Genomic DNA, 22,128 nt, shown 5'->3' with positions numbered 1-22,128 from the left:
GTTAGCACTGAACTTTAGCACAAGGCAGCTTTCTAAAAATCTCACCATTCCATTATGTTTAGAATCACCTTTTTATTCCTTGTGATTTTGCTTATATACCCAAGCTACTGCTTTTGAAATTGAATGGGACGGGTGAACTAAAATATTTGAGACTACAGAGGACTCTTTCCACTTCTGCATCTTCTAGGTATCACTCCTATCCATGGGGGACCAAGAATCACCCAACCAAAAGATGAAAGAGCTGGATTTTGAATGGACTTGATTTTCCCAGTGAAGTTCAAGGTCTGGACTTCAGCCGCCCCTGCAAGATGCCCATGGATGGGGGGCTGCTGAAAGCATGTCGAAGAGAAAAGACCAATGTGCCACAGTTTCTGCAGGACCTGCTTCTGGGGGTCTGGTGCTATAAAGCCCCAACCTCGAGATGCTTTATATAAGGGATGACAGGGATCTTGGTGTGCTCCTGGGAGAAAATGCTGCAAAATTCATCTGTGAGGAGAAAACCGACTCCTCCCAGAACTTTCCTCCAAGTTCGAAACAGAACAAAACATATTTTTCAAGGGAATATTTTATACTTAGGATCGCTGAAACTGTGTTTAAAGGCATCTAGCCTTCCATGTATAAACAATAGTTTTAGATAAAGAAAATTATAAGACTCAGAACAGTAATATATTGGGTGATTGACTGTGTCCCTCAGTTGTTTTAATCTTAAAGAAATTCAGAATATGTAATTGAATTTTTTATAGTTTTTTTTTTGTCTTAATGAAAGGATTGGTTTTCTCTTAACCACTTTGGGTGCTAGTGGTTTTGAACTGTGACACAGTGTAGACAGTATTTTTAACCTTGCACAGCCTCTGGGAATAACTGTCAAATTGTCCTATTTAAGTTAGACCAATAGAATGTACCCATGTATGTGTATATGTATATATGTATAGGGGGAGGAGGGAGGTTTTGATTAGACATGCTTTGCTGCTAATCAAATTAATAGTGTTTATAGAGCACTTTGAAGAGTCATAGAATCTATGAAAAAGATGCAATATTCCATATTCTAGTCCCTCCGACCTAAATTACCTTCATTGCTTTTAAATTTTTATTGTTTGAGAATTTGAAATGAAAATAAGTTATATAATAAAATATAAATTTCTTCTTTATTCATTGAGACGTCTCTAGAAAGGAGAATGTGGAATGCCAAAACAGTGCCCCATTCCTGTACAGGGATGATTTATGATGAAAATTCTCTAGATTCTTACTGGGCTGAAATCTCTTCAACTGGCTTCTTTTAACTGGTGTCATGTCAAGAAATTATTGCCATATCAGATCTGTGCTTCCAGCTACTTAGAGAGCATTTTCATTCTATTTCAGAATTAATAATCTGAAAGCTGAGATTATGCTTTTTATTTACTTCTATCTTTATTTACATTGAAATACTTTGAGTATGATCAAATTGAATTTAGTTCAACATACTTATAGTAGTTGAAACAATCACCTTTTCTATAATATGGAAAAATCTCTTAATGTGAACCCATCCTATTATTTCAATATGTTTAATACTTAAATTAAATCCAGATTCCCTTTAACTAATGCCTTTGAAAATTGCCAACGAATCATTGTCTTTAGGCCAAATTAATAATTATAAATATACTGTAATTTAAAATAATAGATGCAAATACAGTAATGAAAAATTTCAGTTTTAGCTTTCGACCAAATATATCCAAATGTGAAATTTACAAGTGAAATCCAAAGGTTATGATCATGTTTGTTTAAACTGGGAAACTTTTTATTTCTATTTCAGCTTAATTTGAGCCTGCATGATATTTTTTTTCCCTAAATCTCTTTTCACTGTGGAATGAACATGTGTTTTAATTGTACAGAAGGCACATGCCTTGGGGGCACAACTTTTCATTGTGGTGGAAGCCACTATGAAGAAATAAACCAAGCCACAGGGTGAATGTTTGAACCGTAAAGTTCTTTCTCAAATGGTGTAGAAAAGAATGGTATTCAGAGGTCACATCTTGGTAAGAAGAGATTATTTATTTGAAGGCATTTTGAAATGCATACAGTTGACTTACCAGAAAGGGAGCGAAATGTTTCTACCTGACTCTTTTAGACCTTACAAATGGCACTTATTATGCAAGAAGAGAGTAAGAATTAGCAAAAATGAGCAACTGGATGGTTTCTTTCAAGAGCAAATTTAGGCCCACGCAACTCTCAGCTGATAGATGTGTTCTTTTGCTAAAATAGTATTTTCTTAAACTACCACGGTCACTGAATCAGCATTCTCCCAGGACAAGACCAAGCCTTTAAGAGAAGGTTAGGCCCAGGGAAGGGAAGCACAGGTGTGTGGAGAGCCCTCCCAGCAATGAAGTTAACCTTTCAAGAGTCCCCACTTTCTAGCTTTTGAACAAGGAGCCACCTCTCTTCACAATAAACAAGGCTGACCTTTTTTTTTTTTTTTTTTTTCCCCACTGTACAGCAAGGGGATCAAGTTAACCTTACATGTATACATTTTTCCCCCACCCTTTGTTATGTTGCAATATGAGTATCTAGACACAGTTCTCAATGCTACTCAGCAGGATCACCTTGTAAATCTATTCCAAGTTGTGTCTGATAACCCCCAGCTCCCGATCCCTCCTACTCCCTCCCTCTCCCATCAGGCAGCCACAAGTCTATTTTCCAAGTCCATGATTTTCTTTTCTTGTGCTGGATATTAGATTCCAGTTATAAGTGATATCATATGGTATTTGTCTTTGTCTTTCTGGCTCATTTCACTCAGGATGAGATTCTCTAGTTCCATCCATGTTGCTGTAAATGGCATTATGTCATTCTTTTTTATGGCTGAGTAGTATTCCATTGTGTATATATACCACCTCTTCCGAATCCAATCATCTGTCGATGGACATTTGGGTTGTTTCCATGTCCTGGCTATTGTGAATAGGGCTGCAATGAACATGCGGGTGCATGTGTCTCTTTCAAGTAGAGTTTTGTCCAGATATATGCCCAAGAGTGGGATTGCGGGGTCATATGGAAGTTCTATGTATAGATTTCTAAGGTATCTCCAAACTGTTCTCCATAGTGGCTATACTGGTTTCCATTCCCACCAACAGTGCAGGAGGGTTCCCTTTTTTCCACAGCCCCTCCAGCACTTGTTATTTGTGGACTTATTAATGATGGCCATTCTGACTGGTGTGAGGTGGTATCTCATGGTAGTTTTGATTTGCATTTCTCTTATAATCAGCGATGTTGAGCATTTTTTCATGTATTTTCTGGCCATCTGTATATCTTCCTTGGAGAAATGTCTATTCAGGTCTTTTGCCCATTTTTCCATTGGTTGATTAGCTTTTTTGCTGTTGGGTTGTATAAGTTGCTTATATATTCTAGAGATTAAGCCCTTGTCCATTGCATCGTTTGAAACTATTTTCTCCCATTCTGAAAGTTGTCTTTTTGTTTTCTTTTGGGTTTCCTTTGCTGTGCAAAAGCTTTTCAGTTTGATGAGGTCCCATGGGTTTATTTTTGCTCTAATTTCTATGGCTTTGGGAGACTGACCTGAGAAAACATTCATGGTGTTGATGTCGGAGAGTGTTTTGCCTATGTTTTCTTCTAGGAATTTGATGGTATCCTGTCTTATATTGAAGTCTTTCAGCCGTTTTGACTTTATTTTTGTGCATGGTGTGAGGGTGTGTTCTAGTTTCATTGATTTGCATGCAGCTGTCCAGGTTTCCCAGCAATGCTTGCTGAATAGACTTCTTTTTCCCATTTTATGTTCTTGCCTCCCTTGTCAAAGATTAATTGACCATAGGTGTCAGGGTTTCTTTCCGGATTCTCTATTCTGTTCCATTGGTCTGTCTGTCTGTTTTGATACCAGTACCACACTGTTTTGATGACTGTGGCTTTGTAATATTTTTTGAAGCCTCCTGCTTGGTTTTTGTTTCTCAGGATTGCTTTGGCAATTCTGGGTCTTTTGTTGTTCCATATAAATGTTTGGATTTTTTGTTCTAGTTCTGTGAAAAAAGTCATGGGTAATTTGATAGGAATTGCATTGAATCTGTAGATTGTTTTGGGTAGTATGGCCATTTTTATAATACTGATTTTCCCAATCCAGGAACATGGAATATCTTTCCATTTCTTTACATCTTCTTTGATTTCTTTGATTAAAGTTTTATAGTTGTCAGCATATAAGTCCTTTACCTCTTTGGTCAGGTGTATTCTGAGGTATTTGATTTTGTGAGGTGCAATTTTAAAAGGGATTGTATTTTTGTATTCCTTTTCTAATATTTCATTGCTGGTATGCAGAAATGCAACTGACTTCTGAATGCTAATCTTATATCCTGCTACTTTGCTGAATTAATTAATCAGTTCAAGTAGTTTTGGGGTTGAATCCTTAGGGTTTTCTGTGTATAGTATCATGTCATCTGCATACAGTGACAGTTTTATCTCTTCTCTTCCTATATGGATGCCTTTTATTTCTTTTGTTTGTCTAATTGCTGTGGCTAGGACTTCCAAAACTATGTTGAAGAGCAGTGGTGAGAGTGGGCATCCCTGTCTTGTTCCAGATTTGAGTGAGAAGGCTTTCAGTTTTTCCCCATTGAGTATTATATTTGCTGTGGGTTTCTCATAAATGGCTTTGATTATGTTCAGGAATGTTCCCTCTATACCCACTTTGGCAAAGGTCTTGATCATGAATGGATGTTGGACTTTGTCAAATGCTTTTTTCTGCATCTATTGAGATGATCATATGATTTTTGACTTTTTTTTTGTTAATGTGGTGTGTGACATTGATTGATTTGTGTATGTTGAACCATCCTTGTGAACCTGGGATGAACCCAACCTGGTCATGGTGTATGATTTTTTTGATATGTTGTTGGATTCGGTTGGCTAAGATTTTGTTGAGACTTTTTGCATCTATATTCATCAAGGATATTGGCCAATAGTTTTCTTTTTTGGTGATATCTTTGGTTTTGGAATGAGGGTGATGTTGGCATCATAGAATGTCTTTGGGAGCATTCCTTCTTCAACCTTTTGAAAGAGTTTAAGGAGGGTGGGCACCAGTTCCTCTTTAAATGTTTGATAGAATTTGCCTGTGAAGCCATCTGGTCCTGGACTTTTATTTGTAGGGAGTGTTTTTATGACATCTTCAATTTCATTTCTAGTGATCAGTCTGTTCAGTTGGTCTGTTTCTTCTTGATTCAGTTTTGGCAGGCTGTAAGATTCTAGAAAATTGTCCATTTCTTCCAGATTGTCAAATTTGTTGGCATATAGTTGTTCATAGTATTATCTTGTGGGTTTTTTTTTTTTGTATTTCTGCAGTATCCATTGTGATTTCTCCTTTTTCATTTATAATTTTGGTTGTTTGAGTTCTTTCTCTCCTATTTTTAGTGAGTCTGGCCAGGGGTTTGTCAATTTTGTTTACCTTTTCAAAGAACCAGCTCTTGGTTTTATTAATTTTCTCTATTGTTTTTTTGAATCTCTATTTTATTGATTTCTTCTTTGATCTTTATAATTTCCTTCCTTCTGCTGACTTTAGGTCTTTTTTGTTCTTCTTTTTCTAATTTGTTTAGGTGGAGGGTTAAGTTGTCAATTTGGGATCTTTCTTCTTTTTTGAGAAAGGCCTGGATTGCTATAAATTTCCCTCTGAGCACTGCTTTCGCAGCATCCCATAGATTTTGAGAGGTTGTGTCTTCATTATCGTTTGTCTCAAGGTATTTTTTAATTTCCTTCTTGATTTCCTCATTGACCCATTGGTTTTTTAGTAGCATGTTGTTTAGTCTCCATGTAGTAGGTGTTTTCTCATTTCTTTTCCCATGGTTGATTTCTAATTTCATGGCATTGTGGTCAGAGAAGATACTTGAGATAATTTTCTATGCTCCTACATTTGTTGAGCTTTGTGTCCCAATATGTGGTCGATTCTTAAGAATGTTCCATGAGCATTTGAGAAGAATGTGTATTCTGATTTTTTTGGATGTAGTGTCCTGAAGATATCAATTAAGTCTAACTTTTCTATTGTTTCCTTCGAGATCTCTGTTCTTTATTGGTGTGAGTGGGGTATTAAAGTCTCCTACTGTGATTGTATTCCCATCGATTTCTCCCTTTATGTCTGTTAATATTTGTTTTATGTATCTGGGTGCTCCTGTATTTGGGGCATTTATGTTGATGATAGTAATATCCTCTCCTTGGATGGATCCCTTAATCATTAAATAGTGTCCTTCTTTGTCTTTCTTTATGTCTTTTGTTTTAAAGTCTATTTTGTCTGATATGAGTATTGCAACTCCTGCTTTCCTGTCATGTCTATTGGCATGAAATATTCTTTCCCACTCCTTCACTTTCAATCTATATGTATCATTTGTCCAAAGGTGAGTTTCTTGTAGGCAGCATATTGACAATTTTTGCCTTTTTATCCACTCAGCTACTCTGTGTCTTTTGATTGGAGCATTCAGTCCATTGACATTTAAAGTGATAATTGATAGATGATTTTTTTTAACACATTTCTTTCTTTTTTTTGTCTTTTTTTGCTATTTCTTGGGCCGCTCCTGTGGCATATGGAGGTTCCCAGGCTAGGGGTCCAATCGGAGCTATAGCCACCGGCCTACACCAGAGCCACAGCAACGCGGGATCCGAGCCGCGTCTGCAACCTACACCACAGCTCACGGCAACGCTGGATCGTTAACCCACTGAGCAAGGGCAAGGACCGAGCCCGCAACCTCATGGTTCCTAGTAGGATTCGTTAACCACTGCGCCACGACGGGAACTCCCGATAGATGATTATTTATTGCCATTTTGAACCTCGTGTTCCAGTTGATTCTATGGTTCTCCATTCTTCCTTTCTTTTTTTTGGTTGGATTGTCTCCGGTTATTATCTGTTTGAGTTTTTTTTTTTTTTTCATTTTTTGTGAATGCAATGTTTGGTTTTGGTTTATGGTTGCCCTGTTTTTTAAGTATGCTAACCCCTTCCTATAATTGTGTAGGGCTGACCATTTTTGTTCATACTATCTGAACTGACTTCTGGTGCAAGCAAAGAAGTTGTTACTTGAATTTCATAAGCCTCATAATCTTGATTGTATTTAAATTTTGTCTCTTTCTTTCATATATTTTTAAATTTTTTGTTGTGCAATGAAATTCCCATGCGTTGATCTGATTCCCAGTCACTGAGTATTTGTGTGGAAAAGAATGTGAATCCGTCTTCTCAGATCAATTTTTTCTTTTCTTTTTGTCTTTCTAGGGCCACACCTGCGACATATGAAAGGTCCTAGGTAGGGGTTGAATCAGACCTGCAGCTGCTGGCCTGCACCACAGCCACAGCAGTGCTGGATTTGAGCTGCATCTGCAACCTACACCACAGTTCACGGCAACACTGGATCCTTAACCCATTGAATGAGGCCAGGGAGCCAACATGTGTTCTCATGGATACTAGCCAGGTGCATTACTGCTGAGCCATGGCAGTTCATTTTTGTCACACAAATACTTCATTTAATTATCTTTTGATCCTCCAGCTCTACCTGAATAGGTGTACTTAAAATCATAATTTCCTTTTTAATGCAGAATATTTCATTCCCAGGGAACTGACTGCAGCAGGAATGGTGCTTACCGTTTGTTAACCCTGTCTTCTGGACATGTAATATTTAACTAGAGCTCTTCAGGGAGTAGTGATGTGGACATTAGACTCATGGACACATTTCAGGAGCCTCCTGGGGACACGCTCCTGTTTAGTGTGGACATCTGTGTGGATCTAGGTGGTGTGTGCACATCTGTTTTGGCATTCTAAAGCAGAACTTGATTAAGAAACACCGTGACGAAGTTTACCCAAATGATGGGACTGAATCGGAGTAAAGATCTCCCCAGAGGTACCATCTATGACTTATTAAATATTTTGAATTTTTTGTGGCCACACCCACGGCATATGGAAGTTCCTGAGCCAGGGATTGAACCTGTGCCACAGCAGTGAGAATGCCAGATCCTTAACCTAGTATACCACAAGGGAATGCCTAAATACTATGAATTTTGATATTCAGAAGCAAACATAGGACTTTATTATGTGCAATTCCAGCAGTGTCATCAATTAATCACCACTCATATTTAAGATATATAAAGGCAACTATATTGCTTAGTCAATTCTATCAGTATTTATATGCATAGAATCCACATCCTTCTTTTTGATCTGCTAAACTGAGAAGTATACTTATTGCTACTTCTCTTTTTTGTTTGGATGGTGAGAAGCCATGCACACGAAATATTCTAGATTCCTCTAGAAATGGCGTCAGCTTCTGTCTAAAGGCAGAAAAGACTTTTTTAACTACTTTTTTTTTTTTTTTTTGGCTGTCAGATGTGGAAGTCTCCTGATCAGGGGTTGAATCTGCACCATAGCTGTGACCCAAGCAACAGTGACAATGCCAGGTCCTTAACCAGCTGAGCCACAAGGGAACTCCCTAAGGTACTTTTATTGTTTGCTTTTTACTTTGTTTATGGCGTGTAGTCTTGAGCACAGAAATCAACTGGAGAGGCAATGCCCAGGTACCGGACTGACCCAACCTCTCACAGCCCTAGAGATGCAGCTGCGAAGGGCCTCTGAGCAAGGGAAGCTTCTGTGTGTTTGTGTGGGCTCTTTGGATGAAAGGCTTCATGTTCAACAACTAAATGGGAGAAGTGTGTTTTACATATACCTTTATGATATCTTTGGATTGTATCCTTTGATGGAAATTTACATAGTTTTGGATAGGTTATTTTTTCAGTTAAATGTGCTGCTAACAGTGTGCTCACCCTTGAATGCTTTTTTCATATTGGTAGGAAGACACAAATATCTCAGGGAAACAACTTTGTGATAAATCCTTATGTGTGTCCTTACAGTTAAATTGCCTAATGTAAATATAACTGATTACAGTCCTGTTGTGATGTTTTGAAGTTTGCAAGAGGGACAGGAAATATTATAATACTTTGATAGATATTGCAAGTTTACATGCACTCTGGGACTATGGACAATAGTAGTTTTTAAAAATGAAGATCACATGTCCTAAAATCATAGCAGCATTTTATTATGTGAGGTATGCTGGAATTTTTATACTATATATATGTATAATATATATAATATATATATTAACTAATACTGTAAAATTTTAAAATTTGGTTTATTGCTTTACACTAAAAGTAAGTGAACTCTACTCTCAACTGAAAACTGAATATTATTCCTCTAATTGTGACAAGCTTCCTTTTTTTCATTTTGAAGTATGAAACTTTGCCCTGTTCCCAGTAGAGGTAGCAAAAGTGTGTTATAGCAAATGCGTGACTTTTTTTTTTTTTTTTTTTTTTCTTTTTAGGACCACACCCACTGCATATGAAAGTTCCCAGGCTAGGGGCCAAATCAGAGCTACAGTTGCCAACCTACACCACAGCCGTAACAACACCGGATCCAAGCCACGTCTGCGACCTACCCCACAGCACACAGCAACACTGGCTTCTTAGCTTACTGAGTGAGGCCCAGGATTGAACCCACATCCTCATGGATACCAGTCAGGTTCATAACCCACTGAGCCACAACGGGAACTCCAAATATGTTTAAATGTTAGAATTTGGAAGTAGCCTTTCTTTTGTTTTTTCTAAATGGGATGGAAGTTGTGTCTTTACAGAAAATCACCATTACTTTGACAGCTAATCAGTGAGTCTGAATAGATGCTTGAAATTCATCTGGTGAACTCACAAATGAAAAATCAGCTGAAGTTTTGCAAGCATGTGATGTACTGTTTCCAAAAAAAAAAAAAAAAAAAAAAAAAAGGTAGAGAAAGTTCTAGACTAGAAATAACCAACCAAGAGGAACAAATACCTTTAAGCCAGTCTGAGATGATCTCTTATATAATCTCTTATCCCATTATGTAGTTCTACATTTTAAGCACCAATTGAGCCAGGGTTTTGAAAAAGAAGAATCAGGCTTATGAATGGCATTACCGTTTAGCTTTGCTTGCCCTCCATGTCCTCTGTGTTTCCTCATGAATTTTTTTTTTTTTTTTTTTTTTTTTTTGTCTTTTTGCCATTTCTTGGGCCGCTCCTGCGGCATGTGGAGGTTCCCAGGCTAGGGGTCGAATCAGAGCTATAGCCACTGGCCTACACCAGAGCCAGCAACGCAGGATCCGAGCCGCGTCTGCAACCTACACCACAGCTCACGGCAACAACGGATTCTTAACCCACTGAGCAAGGCCAGGGATGGAACCCGCAACCTCATGGTTCCTAGTCGGGTTCGTTAACCACTGAGCCACGAAGGGAACTCCTACCTCATGAATTTTGAAGGAAATGGAGCAGATTCAGGGATACCTCACATCTAGAAGGAAAACATGAACCATTTGTAGGATCCCAGCATCCTCAGTGAGGGAACTGACTCGATGCAAGGCCTCAGAAGTGAGATCCCAGCCTGCCGAGATGAAAGATGAACCTTTCAGGGAGACAGGATGAGCCTCAAAAATTGCTTTGAGGCATCAGAGGACAAGTAGAAGACCAGTGGTTCCCCAGTGTCCAGCGTTGCCCAGCAGGCTGATCACTGGGTGGTGAGGGTTGGCAATGAAAAAATTAGGTTTTTTTCCCCCCACAGATGTCTAATTCTCAGTCATCATTTAAAGTTAACTTTTAAGTTTAGAATGAAATATTAGCTTTTCCTGCCCTTCTTCACTCAGTAATACCTTCAATGCTTTCTGATACCGGGTCTCCTGGGGGCAGCTAATCCCACCTCCTGCAGTATGCAGGTCAGTCATTGGACTGTTACCCCGGCACTATCACTGGTAAACTGACCACCTAGAATAGGAGCAGATGACCTCCTAATGTCCCCAGTAGGTAGTCCTTAGGATAGGGTCGCAATGAAGCATTCCAAAGAAGTTGAAGCGTCCAAAAATTCCACATCTTTCATCCATGGCCTCAGGCCATCTCATTAGGTCATGCACATTTAACAAGAAATCTATGTGGAACCTAAATAGATAAATGCAAGCAGTTTTTCATGTGGTTGTACTTAAATTAGAAAAGGAACATTTCAAGGTACTTCAGTTGTCTGCAAGTAAACCGTTTATAATCAGGTTGTGGAAATAATCCATCATTTTACACTTCCAAAATGGGGGAAAAAAAGGGAGTTCCCACTGTGTTTCACTGGGTTAAGAACCCAACATAGTCTCCTTGAAGATGTGGGTTTGGTTCCTGACCTTGCTCAGTGGGGTAAGGATCCAGTGTTGCCACAAGCTGGGGGATAGGTTGCAGATGCAGCTCCAATTTGACCCCTAACTTAGGAACTTCCATATGTTGCAGATGCCACAATAAGATGAGGAAAAAAATCACTTTAAAGAAAAATCTTTTGAATTTTGAGTGCATTTTGTTTTTGTACCTGGCCCAGAAACTTCTACATGCTGCAGGTGCAGCCCAAACAAACACTTGATAAGCAATGATGGAGGGAAATGTCAAAGATTCTTCACCCATTCTCAAGATTCAGTGTGTATAATTTTATATTCATTTTATTCTTTATTTATTTTTAGAGTACTAATCTTTTTATTTTTTTTATAATGATCATAACAATCCAATTTCACAGGATTTCCATCCCATAACCCAAGCACATCCCCCCACCCCCCCAACTGTCTCCTCTGGAGACCATAAGTTTTTCAATGTCTGTGAGTCAGCATCTGTTCTGCAAAGAAGTTCTGTCTGTCCTTTTTTCAGATTCCACATGTCAGTGAAAGCATTTGATGTTGGTGTCTCATTGTATGGCTGGCTTCACTTAGCATGATAATTTCTAGGTCCATCCATGTTGCTAAAAAAGATGGTATTTTGTTCCTTTTAATGGCTGAGTAATATTCCATTGTGTATATGTACCACTTCTTCTTGATCCACTCCTCTGTCGATGGATATTTAGGTTGTTTCCATGTCTTGGCTGTTGAAAAGAGTGCTGCAATGAACATCTGAGTACATGTGTCTTTGCGAGTCGTGGTTTTCTCTGTATAGATGCCCAGGAGTGGGATTGCTGGATCAAATGGTAGTTCTATTTTTAGCTTTCTGAGGCATCTCCATACTGTTTTCTACAGTAGTTGCACCAATTTATGATCCCACAAACAATGTACTAGGGTTCCTTTTTCTCCACACCCTCTCCAGCACTTATTGTTTGTAGAGTTTTTGATGATGGCCATTCTGACTAGTGTAAGGTGGTACCTCATAGTGGTTTTGATTTGCATTTCTCTAATAATGAGTGATGTTGAACATCTTTTCATGTGTTTTTTGGCCATCTGTATGTCTTCTTTGGAGAACTATCTGTTTAGATCTTCTGCCCATTTTTTGTTTTTTTTTTTTTTTTGGTATTTAGCTGCAGAAGTTGTTTATAAATTTTGGAGATTAATCCCTTGTCAGTTGAATCACTTGCGAAGATTTTCCCCCATTCTGTGGGTTGTCTTTTTGTTTTGTTTAGGGTTTCCTTTGCTGTGCAGAAACTTTGAAGTTTGATTAGGTCCCATTTGTTTATTTTTGTTTTTATTGTCAATACTCTAAGAGGTGGATCTGAGAAGATGTTGTTATCATTTATATCAGATAGTGTTTGGCCTGTGTTTTCCTCTAAGAGTTTTATAGCATCTGGTCTTATATCTAGGTCTCATTTTACTCTTTATATAAAATGCCCACATGGAGTTCCTGTCGTGGCGCAGCAGAAACAAATACAACTAGGAACCATGAGGTTGTGAGTTCGATCTATGACCTTGCTCGGTGGGTTAAGGATCAGCATTGTTGTGAGCTGTGGTATAGGTCACAGACGTGGCTTGGATCTGATGTTGCTGTGGCTGTGGTGTAGGCCGGCAGCTGTAGCTCTGATTGGATTTCTAGCCTGGGAAACTCCATATGCCACAGGTGCGGCCCTAAAAAGCAAAAAAAAAAAAAAAAAAAAGCCCATACAAGGCAGATTTAATTTGCTGTCATACTACAAAGACCTAAATGTTGTGAATTAATTCTGTGCAAGCACTGGTTTTGTCTCTTGAGCCATGAAGAATTGCCGTAGTAGACATTTTAACCATCTTTGGTATGTGCAGAAAAATTGTTTCTATAACCCAGAAAATTAGTTGCAGTTTTCATAGTGAGTATATAAGCATGCATATGTGAATCATTCAAGAATCAAGAAACAAGTCACTTAAAGGCTAAAATTATTTGCACATGGAACAAGAAGTAAAGATGATTGAGCATGACTTTGCTAATTAATTTTTAACGTGCTTTTCCACTAGTTTATATTTAAAGTGCTATGGAGGGAGTTCTTGATGTGTCACAGTGGGTTAAGGATCTGGCATTGTCTCTTTAGCTGCTTGGGTCGCTGCTGAGGCACAGGCTGGATTCCTGGCCCAGGGCAGTAGGTTAGGATCTGGCATTGCTGCAGCTTGGCAAAGATCACAGCTGCAGCAGACACACTGGGTGCTGCAGTCTTCCCTAAGACTCTGAAGCTCCCTGTCTGTACCGGCTGGTCTCTCTGCCAGGGAGGGTTTCCTAGCGTGCAGAAGCCTTTCTTTTTTCACAGCTCCCTCTCAGGGGCTCTGGTCCCATCCTGATTCCTTTCTCTCTCTCTCTTCTTTTGTCCTACCTAGCTATGTGGAGATTTTCATGACCCTTTGGAAGCCTGAGATCTGACAGTGTGCAGTAGATGTTTTGTGAGAATCGTTCCACATGTAGCTGTATTTTGGCTGTATTTGTTGGCGAAAGTGAGCTCCACGTCCTCCTCCGCCGTCATCTTGTAATGCGCTGTTATTTCCTGTAGTCACCACGCTGCATGTTAAATATCCAGACTTATTTATCACCACATCAGCACTGAGGGCCATGTTCCATATCTGTACTGTTCAGAATGGCAGCCACCAGCTACATGTGACTACTGGGCATGTGAACTGTGGCTAGTGTGACTAAGGATATGAATTTTATCAAATTTTAATTACTCAACTTCCTTCTATGTCTAGTGGCTATTGTATTGGACAGTAACTAGTGTAGTTCTTAATGATTGAGTTATGTTTTGCCCAGATGAGAGAATAAAGTGCTCTTAGGATGCATAAGCATTTCATTCCCAAATCAATGGTTTCTAGGTTTTTCATATGGAACAGGAGCTGTAGCCACCGGCCTACACCAGAGCTACAGCAACATGGGATCCGAGCCGCGTCTACAACCTACACCACAGCTCACGGCAACGCCGGATCGTTAACCCACTGAGCAAGGGCAGGGACCGAACCCTCGACCTCATGGTTCCTAGTCAGATTCGTTAACCACTGCGCCACGACGGGAACTCCCCTGAGCCAAGACTTTTATGACTACCATAAAACACACAGTTTTGAACTAATTTAATATAGTTTGTGACATATGGATGACAAATGCACATATCAACAGCTGTAAAAAATCAAACCATTTATATACATTAACATGCAGGGTTTTTTTTTTTCATTTTTTAAAGTTTTATTGAAGTACAGTCGATTTACAAGGTTGTGATAATTTCTGCTATATAAGAAAGTGATTCAGTTATACAAATACACCCATTCTTTTTCAGATTCTTTTAGTATTTAGTTTTTATCACAACATTTGAAATTGTAGCAGGTAGTCCTAATTTACATAAAATTTAACAAAAGAAAAAATTAAGATTTTTCCCCACAGATGTCTAATTCTCAATCATAATTTAAAGTTAATTTTTAAGTTTAGAATGAAATATTAGCTTTTCCTGCTCTTCTTCACTCATTAATGCCTGAGTTACTCTCATGGACTTATCTATGAAGGTTTAAATAAAGCTGCAATTCACAGAGCCTATAAAAAATTGGCTGTGGTGTGTGCGTGTGTGTGCGCACATGCATGCAAACACACACGATATGAAAGCATATAAGCACAAGGGGGCAGCATTGCCATATTTGATTTTTCTCTTTCCTTGCTCTAGGTTTATTTATTCCAGAAAAGAAACACAGAATTGCCAAGTGATCTTTAAGCTGCATGAGACAAAATGTGTGAAAATGTGACCAGCAAAAGGGTCTATTCAGATTTTCTTCCCATTTTAAAAATTGAATTGCTTTTTGTAATTGAGTTCTTTGAGTTCTTGGTATATTTTGACATTACCCCTTATCAGATATATGATTTACAAATATTTTCTCCCATTCAGTAGGCTGCCTTTTTACTTTGCTCATGGTTTTCTTTCCAATGCAGAAACTTTTTAGTTTGAAGACGTCCCACTTTGCTTTTGTTGCTTTCCTTTTGGTGTCAATTCAAAAAATCATTCCCAAGACGTGTGTCAAAGAGCTTGTTTTCCTCTAGGAGTTTTACGGTTTCAGGTCTTACATTCGGAGTCTAATGCATTTTGAGTTAATTTTGGGGTATGGTGTTAGAATTTTGTTTCATTCTTTGCCTTGAGGCTGTCCAGTTTTTCCAACACTGTTTGAAGTTTTTAGATACATGCATGTCACAGAATATTTTCTGAAACCCTCATTTTGGTTGGTAGTTTTTCTAGGTGAACATCGTTATAGGTGAACATATACTCAGGTGAACATCATTATCTTTCCAAATTTTTAAGGCTTTACTTCAGTCTTTCAGCATCTAGTTTTGCTCTTAAGAAAGTCAGTGCATCCTATTTTCATTGTTTGATACACGTGTTGTTTCTTTCTCCAGAAACTTTCAGGCTGCTCCCTTTATCCACTGCTTTGGGTGGGTCTATTCTCATTCAATGTGGCTGGAACTAAGTGTGTTCTTCAATCTGGAGACTTAAAACTTTAGTCCTGGGAAATTTTCCTCAATTGTTTCTTCACTCCTTTTCTTCCCTCTGCTTTCTGTTTCCCTTTCTAGAATTCCTATTATTCTTAGATGTTATATATTCTAAATAATCTCATTTTAAAATAATTCTTCTCTTAGTTTTCAGCTCTTTGTATGTTAGAGTTACTTTTTGCAACTTTATTTTCTAGTGATTGACTATTTAATTTTGATTACCATATTTTAATTCTCTAAAATTTCATCTTGTTCTTCATCCCATTTTCATGAAATCTTGCTTTTATTCTCTCCCAAGTTAACATAGACTTTTCTTTTCCACACCCTGCATTGTTTCTGGGTCCACTTTTTTTTTTTTCCTGTTTCATTTGTTCTCTATTTTCTGTTGGATGTCTTCCTCAAATGTCTGTTGATTAAGCTAGCCCTTAATACTTACGAGAAAGACACTAAAAAGCTGTTGGAAGCTCTTTGGGTTCCAGTGAAGCTGCTCATCTGGTGGACTTGCTAGAACACAGTGGAAATCTTCCTTTGGAGAACCCCAACGTCATTTCTTCAACTTTTTCCAGGTAATGCACTCCCATTATCTTCCCTGAGGCCCGTGTCTGTCTGTCTGCTGTTCATCTGAGAGCAGTGTGGGTGAAGGGGTCTCAGGGAGCAACATTCAGTTGATGGATTTTTTCCTGAATTCCCCTGAGTTCAGCCTCACTCTGCTTGGTGTCTTTCTGGTTGAGTTTCTTTGGAAAATAAATCTCTTGTTTTTCTCTGGCAAAGGGAACTCAGTTTACTGGTAGTGCCATGTGTGGGTATGGAAAGGGCCTTGCGCACTTGTTCTTCATTCCATGTTTTTAGCTTTTTCCTTTACTTCTTTGGGAAATGCCCTGGGCTCTAAATGGGCTCGCTGGGAGGTCTTCCTGTTCTGAGACACATGGGTTGGGAATCCTGCTCTTCATCTACTTTCCGTCTTCCAAAACTTCATGTGAATATCCCCTCCTCTGTTGTCAACCAAGCATATGCTCATTGTCCCTCAGAGTAACTTTTCAAAGGAAATTGTTTTCCTTCATTTTAGGAAGGTTTTTTTTTTTTTTTTGTACCTTTTAGGGCCATACCTGTGGCATATGGAGGCTCCTAGGCTAGGGTGGAATTGGAGCTGTAGTTGCCGGCCTACACCGCAGCAGTGGGGGATCCGAGCCGTGTCTGCCACCTATACCACAGCTCCTGGCAAAGCTGGATCGCCAACCCACCGAGCAAAGCTAGGGATTGAACCTGCATCTTCACGGATCCTAGTCAAGTTCATTAACCTCTGAGCCACGAAGAGAACTCTCAGCAAGATTTTGAGATACATGCATATAGTCAAGCCACCCTTTAACCCCACATGGGCAAGCTAGTTACATTATTAAGTCCACACATTAAACTTAACAAGATATCCCACTTTGATGTTTACTCTCAAATTTTAATAAAACATGTTTTTGTTGTTGTTGTTGTTGTTGTTGCTATTTCTTGGGCTGCTCCTGTGGCATATGGAGGTTCCTAGGCTAGGGGTCCAATTGGAGCTGTAGCCACCGGCCTACGCCAGAGCCACAGCAACGCAGGATCCGAGCCGCGTCTGCAACCTACACCACAGCTCACGGCAACGCCGGATCGTTAACCCACTGAGCAAGGGCAGGGACCGAACCCGCGACCTCATGGTTCCTAGTCGGATTCGTTAACCACTGCGCCACGACGGGAACTCCACATGTTTTTTTATTTGCATTCAAATTGTAAAATCTCTCTAGAAAAAGTTATTTTGTTATACATGAATAAGCAAGGTTTTTTTTTTTTTCTGTCTTGCCCCTCATTGCCATTCCTATTTTAATTTCTATTACTACTTATTAACTTATACTTGGGGTAATTAATTTAAAAATTATGTTCGGAGTTCTTCTTGTGGCACAGTGGTTAACGAATCTGACTAGGAACCATGAGGTTGCAGGTTCGATCCCTGGCCTTGCTCAGTGGGTTAAGGATCCATTGTTGCCGTGAGCTGTGGTGTAGGTTGCAGATGCGGCTCAGAGCCTGCGTTGCCGTGGCTCTGGTGTAGGCTGGCGGCTGCAGCTCCGACTGGATCCCTAGCCTGGGAACCTCCATATGCCGTGGGAGTGGCCCTAGAAATGGCAAAAAGACCAAAAAAAAAAAAAAAGATTATTTTCAATTTTCAAGAGTTTTAAGCTTTGTTTGTTTGTTTTTAACCCAATGAATTTTATTACATTTATAGTTGTACAACGATCATCACAACCCAATTTTATAGCATTTACATCCCAAATCCCCAGCTCTTCCCCCCACCCTCCAACCTGTCTCCTTTGGAAACCATAAGTTTTTCAAAGTCTGTGAGTCAGTTTCTGTTCTGAAAAGTTCATTGTATCCTTTTTTTAGATTCCACATGTAAGTGATAGCACACGACGTTGGTATCTCACTGTCTGACGAACTTCACTTAGCATGATAATTTCTAGGTCCATCCATGTTGCTGCAAATGCCATTATTTCTTTCCTTTTAATGGCTGAGTAATATACCATTGTGTATATCTACCATATCTTCTGTACCCACTCCTCTGTCAATGGACGTTTAGGTTGTTTCCATGTCTTGGCTATTGTATATAGTGCTGCAGTGAACATTGGAGTACATGTGTATTTTCAAGTCATAGTTTTCTCTGGATAGATACCCAGGAGTGGGATTGCTGGATCAAATGGTAACTCTATTTTTAGTTAGATTTCTATGCTTTAAATGAGGCAGTATTTATCTAGTTTCAAACAGTGATAAATCTCAGAACAGAATCTTTGTTTTGTTTTGTTTTTTTTTAAGGCTGCACCTGAGGGGTCGAATAGGAGCTGCTTCTGTCGGCCTACACCACAGCCACAGCAGCACTGGATCTTTAACTCACTGAGTGAGGTCAGGGATCAAACCTAAATCCTCGTGGATACTAGTCAGATTCGTTACTGCTGAGCCACGACGTGAACTCTTCAGAAGAGAATCTTATTCTGGCCCAGTTTCTTTCCAGTATAGCAATTGTGTGGACAGGACATGGATGGGCTGCCATTACTTTCAATGAGTTATAATTTTATGGCTAAGAAGATAATCCATGGAAATATGACATCATTATTTTTTAAATATTTTAAAGAAAACATTGCTGAAATATTGTCACAATTTTTTATTAAGGTGTAGTTGATTTACAATGTACCAATTTCTGCTATAAATCAGTATTGATACAGATACAGACATTATAGAATCAATTTTAATAAGTATTATGATTAAATTAAAATCTTATAGCACTTGAAATCAAATGTTTAAGATTATCATGTTTAGGGGAAGGTTTAAATAAAGCTGCAATTCATATAGCCTGTAAAAATAGGCTGCAGTGTACGTATGCATGTGGGCATAAAAGCATATCACCACAAGAGGGCAGCCTTGTCGTATTTTTATTTTTCTCTTTTCTTATTCTAGAAAAGAAGCATAGAATTGCCAAGTGATGTTTAAGTTGCATGAGACAAAATGTATTAAAAATATGACCAGAAAAAAAATGTTTTGGAAGAACTAAAATTCTTTGCTTTTTCTTGGTGTAGGTAAATTAGATGTTTTAAGATTGAGGTTGGTTTGTAATTGTTTATGTAGTAAGTGTGCTGGCTAGAGTTTGACTTCAGGCACCAGAGTAGAATGTAATATATGGGTATGCATGGTTTTATAATAAATATAATTCCACTTAAAAGACTGTATCTTAAAATGACTTGTATGGAACATGCCCAGGTCTTGCCTCTGAATTTATCTGCAGCCTTGGAGGCCATGCAGGGAACAGACCCTGATCCAGGGGCACACCAGGTAAAGCACTACACTGGCTCTAAATGCTGCCACCTGCCCAGTAGGATGCAAACTCCGCCATTCCTTTGCAAAGCAACTCTGAAGGAGGGCGTCTGCTGAAAAGGAACTTGCCTCTGAACCCACCAGTTTTCATTCCTTGACCTTTTCAAATACATATTTTAATGTAAAACCTACATGCCCCCTTTTGTCCCCTGCTCCCAAATAAAAAAGAAAAAGGTCAGAACAAAACTCATTCAGCTACATTATCCTACAACCAAATAAGCTGTGTATATTGCCAGATGTTTCTCAAATGGCATGTGGTTGTTACCACCGGTAATAACAACAAGGGCATACTTGAGTCAGTGGAACATTTATTAAAGGCTCAAATGTTCATCAGATGCCATCATATGCCAGGCATGTGGGAGTGGATATAGGATAAAAGCCATGGTCTTTGTCCCCTGACCTCCCAGTCTTATGAGAAAGTCTTTTAGCTCTTCACTTAGCAATTATTTTCTGAGCTGCCACATCCCGTGGTAAATAAGAAAAGCATGCCAGACATAGTCACTGTCTTTATGGAACTTATATTTATATTACAGGTGATAAAGGCTAGAGTGCCATCCATGCAATATACTATTATAATTGTCAGGAGAGGCCCCATTATGCTGCAGTGACAAGCAACTCTAAAGCCTTAAAACAGTGGCAAACCACAATCTATGGGACAGATCCAACTTCAGCTTGTTTTTGTATGTCCTTTGAATTAAGAAGGGTTTTATTTGTATATAAATGTATAAAAATACTCCTTTTATCACAAGAGAAAATCTTTCCCACGCTCCATGTTAGACTTCTTACATCTCATTGGCCAAAGCCAAGTCATGTGATCATCCAGCTGCAAGGGAGACTGTCTAAGTGAGTTCCCAGCCTCAGGAACCAGAGATGAGAAAGGGAGGTGGGGTTGGCCAGTGGCTTTTGGAGAGCTAGCTCGTAGTGTTTGCCACTAAAGGCACTTGCAATTGTCCGTAAATTCATGATGCTGGTTTTACCTATGGCAGTAGGAGAAGGGAATATGGCAGAAAGATTAGATTCAGCAGTTATTTGGGACCCAGAATTAAAAAGACTTGTTGGCCAGTTAATGAAGTGTAAGAACAGCTGAGAAAGAGTCTGAGTTTGTTAGACTGTGACATCACTGACAGAGAATTGGGTGAGGAAATTCAAGGCATGAGATTTTAGATATACTCATTTAGAAATCTGATTATCTCCATGCCTAGTTAAAATCTTTCAAGTAGCTCCTTATGACTTTTTTTTTTTTTTTTCTCTTTATACAGCCACCCTGCGGCATATGGAAGTTCCTGGGTTAGAGCTTGAATCAGAGCTGCAGCTGCAGGCCTATGTCACAGCCACAGCAATGTGGGATCTGAGCCTCATCTGTGACCTATACCACAGCTTGTGGCAACGTTATATCCTTGACACACTGAGTGAGGCCTGGGTATGAGCCCACATCCTCACAGACACTATGTCAGGTTGTTAACCCACTGAACCACAACGGGAACTCCTCCCTGTGACTTTTGAGACAGAGTTTTGGAGTTCCCGTCATGGCTCAGCAGTAATGAACCCGACTAGTATCCATGAGGATGCTGGTTTGATCTCTGGCCTTGCTCAGTGGGTTAAGGCTCCGGTGTTGCTGTGAGCTGTGGTGTAGGTCACAGATGCAACTCAGATCCCATGTTGCTGTGACTGTGGTGTAGGCCAGCAGCTGCAGCTCCATTTCAACTCCTAGCCTGGGAACTTCCACTAAAAAGTGGGGCGGGGAGGAGGGAAGAGTTTAGATTCCTCAGGGCACTAAAGCCCTTCCTTCCTCATCTCCCCCTTGCCTTTTGCTCTGGTTTCGTGGGACAGATGACTGCTTCCTGAATAGAGCATGCTGAGGCTGAATTGCTCTGTGGCTTTCAACATGTTGCTATCTGTGTAGCATGCCCTTCTGCTACCCAATTCTAATGCCACCCCTCTAGGTGGCATCTTTGAGGTCCACAGCCAATATGTTCCAAGTCTGGGCTCCCTTAGTAGACCGGGCTTGCCTCTCTCAGATCATATAAGATATTGGATTATAGCCTTGCCCTCCTTGAGGTAACAGAAACCAACTTCCTTGATTTTGTTCCTCTGAAATTATTTAATAAGTTTATTGAAAAAAATAGAAAGAAGAATGAATAAGTGAATGAATAGGTTTTGAGGGCATAATAGGATAGCCAAGATCTGAAAATAGTTCTTTAATGAAAGAGGAATTGAAGATAAAGGTGGAAATCAGGTCCACAAGTGGGAAAAGATACAAGTAATTGCCACTGTCACCTTATCAAACAGTGTAACATAAAGGTGTTGAAATGAAAGATTTCACTTTCCTGAGTACCACAAAAGTTTGAGAAATCAAATTAAACCTGTCTTGTATTGCCAGAATCCTTGGCATTTTAATCGTTTCTAGAGGATTAGAGAATTTTAATTGTTGTTGCTTGGCTCAACTCCTGCTGAGAAATGTGTGTCCTCACAGGAGAAATTGGATTAGTTTTGCTCTTTTGATAGAGAACTCAAAGCCTTTATATGCATATTATCTCGTATACCTGTAAA

The 22,128-nt window shown here is 39.2% G+C and overlaps 1 protein-coding gene across 18 annotated transcripts in view; it reads left to right on the top strand.

Moving 5' to 3' along the window:
- NEK10 (NIMA related kinase 10) overlaps positions 1–1,946 on the top strand; it is a 178,728-nt gene extending 176,782 nt beyond the window's left edge. For 17 of the 18 annotated variants that reach the window (XM_084990133.1, XM_084990132.1, XM_084990131.1 and 14 more), the window contains one exon: positions 188–1,946. In XM_084990133.1, coding sequence (XP_084846259.1) covers positions 188–236 — 49 coding nt within the window. In that variant the 3' untranslated portion in view covers positions 237–1,946. The remainder of the gene's footprint in view (positions 1–187) is intronic. The other variant, XM_084990129.1, reaches the window with a different exon arrangement.
- The last annotated feature ends 20,182 nt before the right edge of the window (positions 1,947–22,128 follow it).

The sequence above is a fragment of the Sus scrofa genome, chromosome 13 (assembly GCF_054392235.1).
Source record: "Sus scrofa isolate SSC_HxYL_T2T_F1_AM1 chromosome 13, Sscrofa_HxYL_maternal_Yorkshire_Landrace_v2.0, whole genome shotgun sequence".
Classification (NCBI taxonomy): Eukaryota; Metazoa; Chordata; class Mammalia; order Artiodactyla; family Suidae; genus Sus; species Sus scrofa.
Note: the sequence above shows the minus strand (reverse complement) of the source record. Positions and strands in the feature narration are given on the sequence as shown.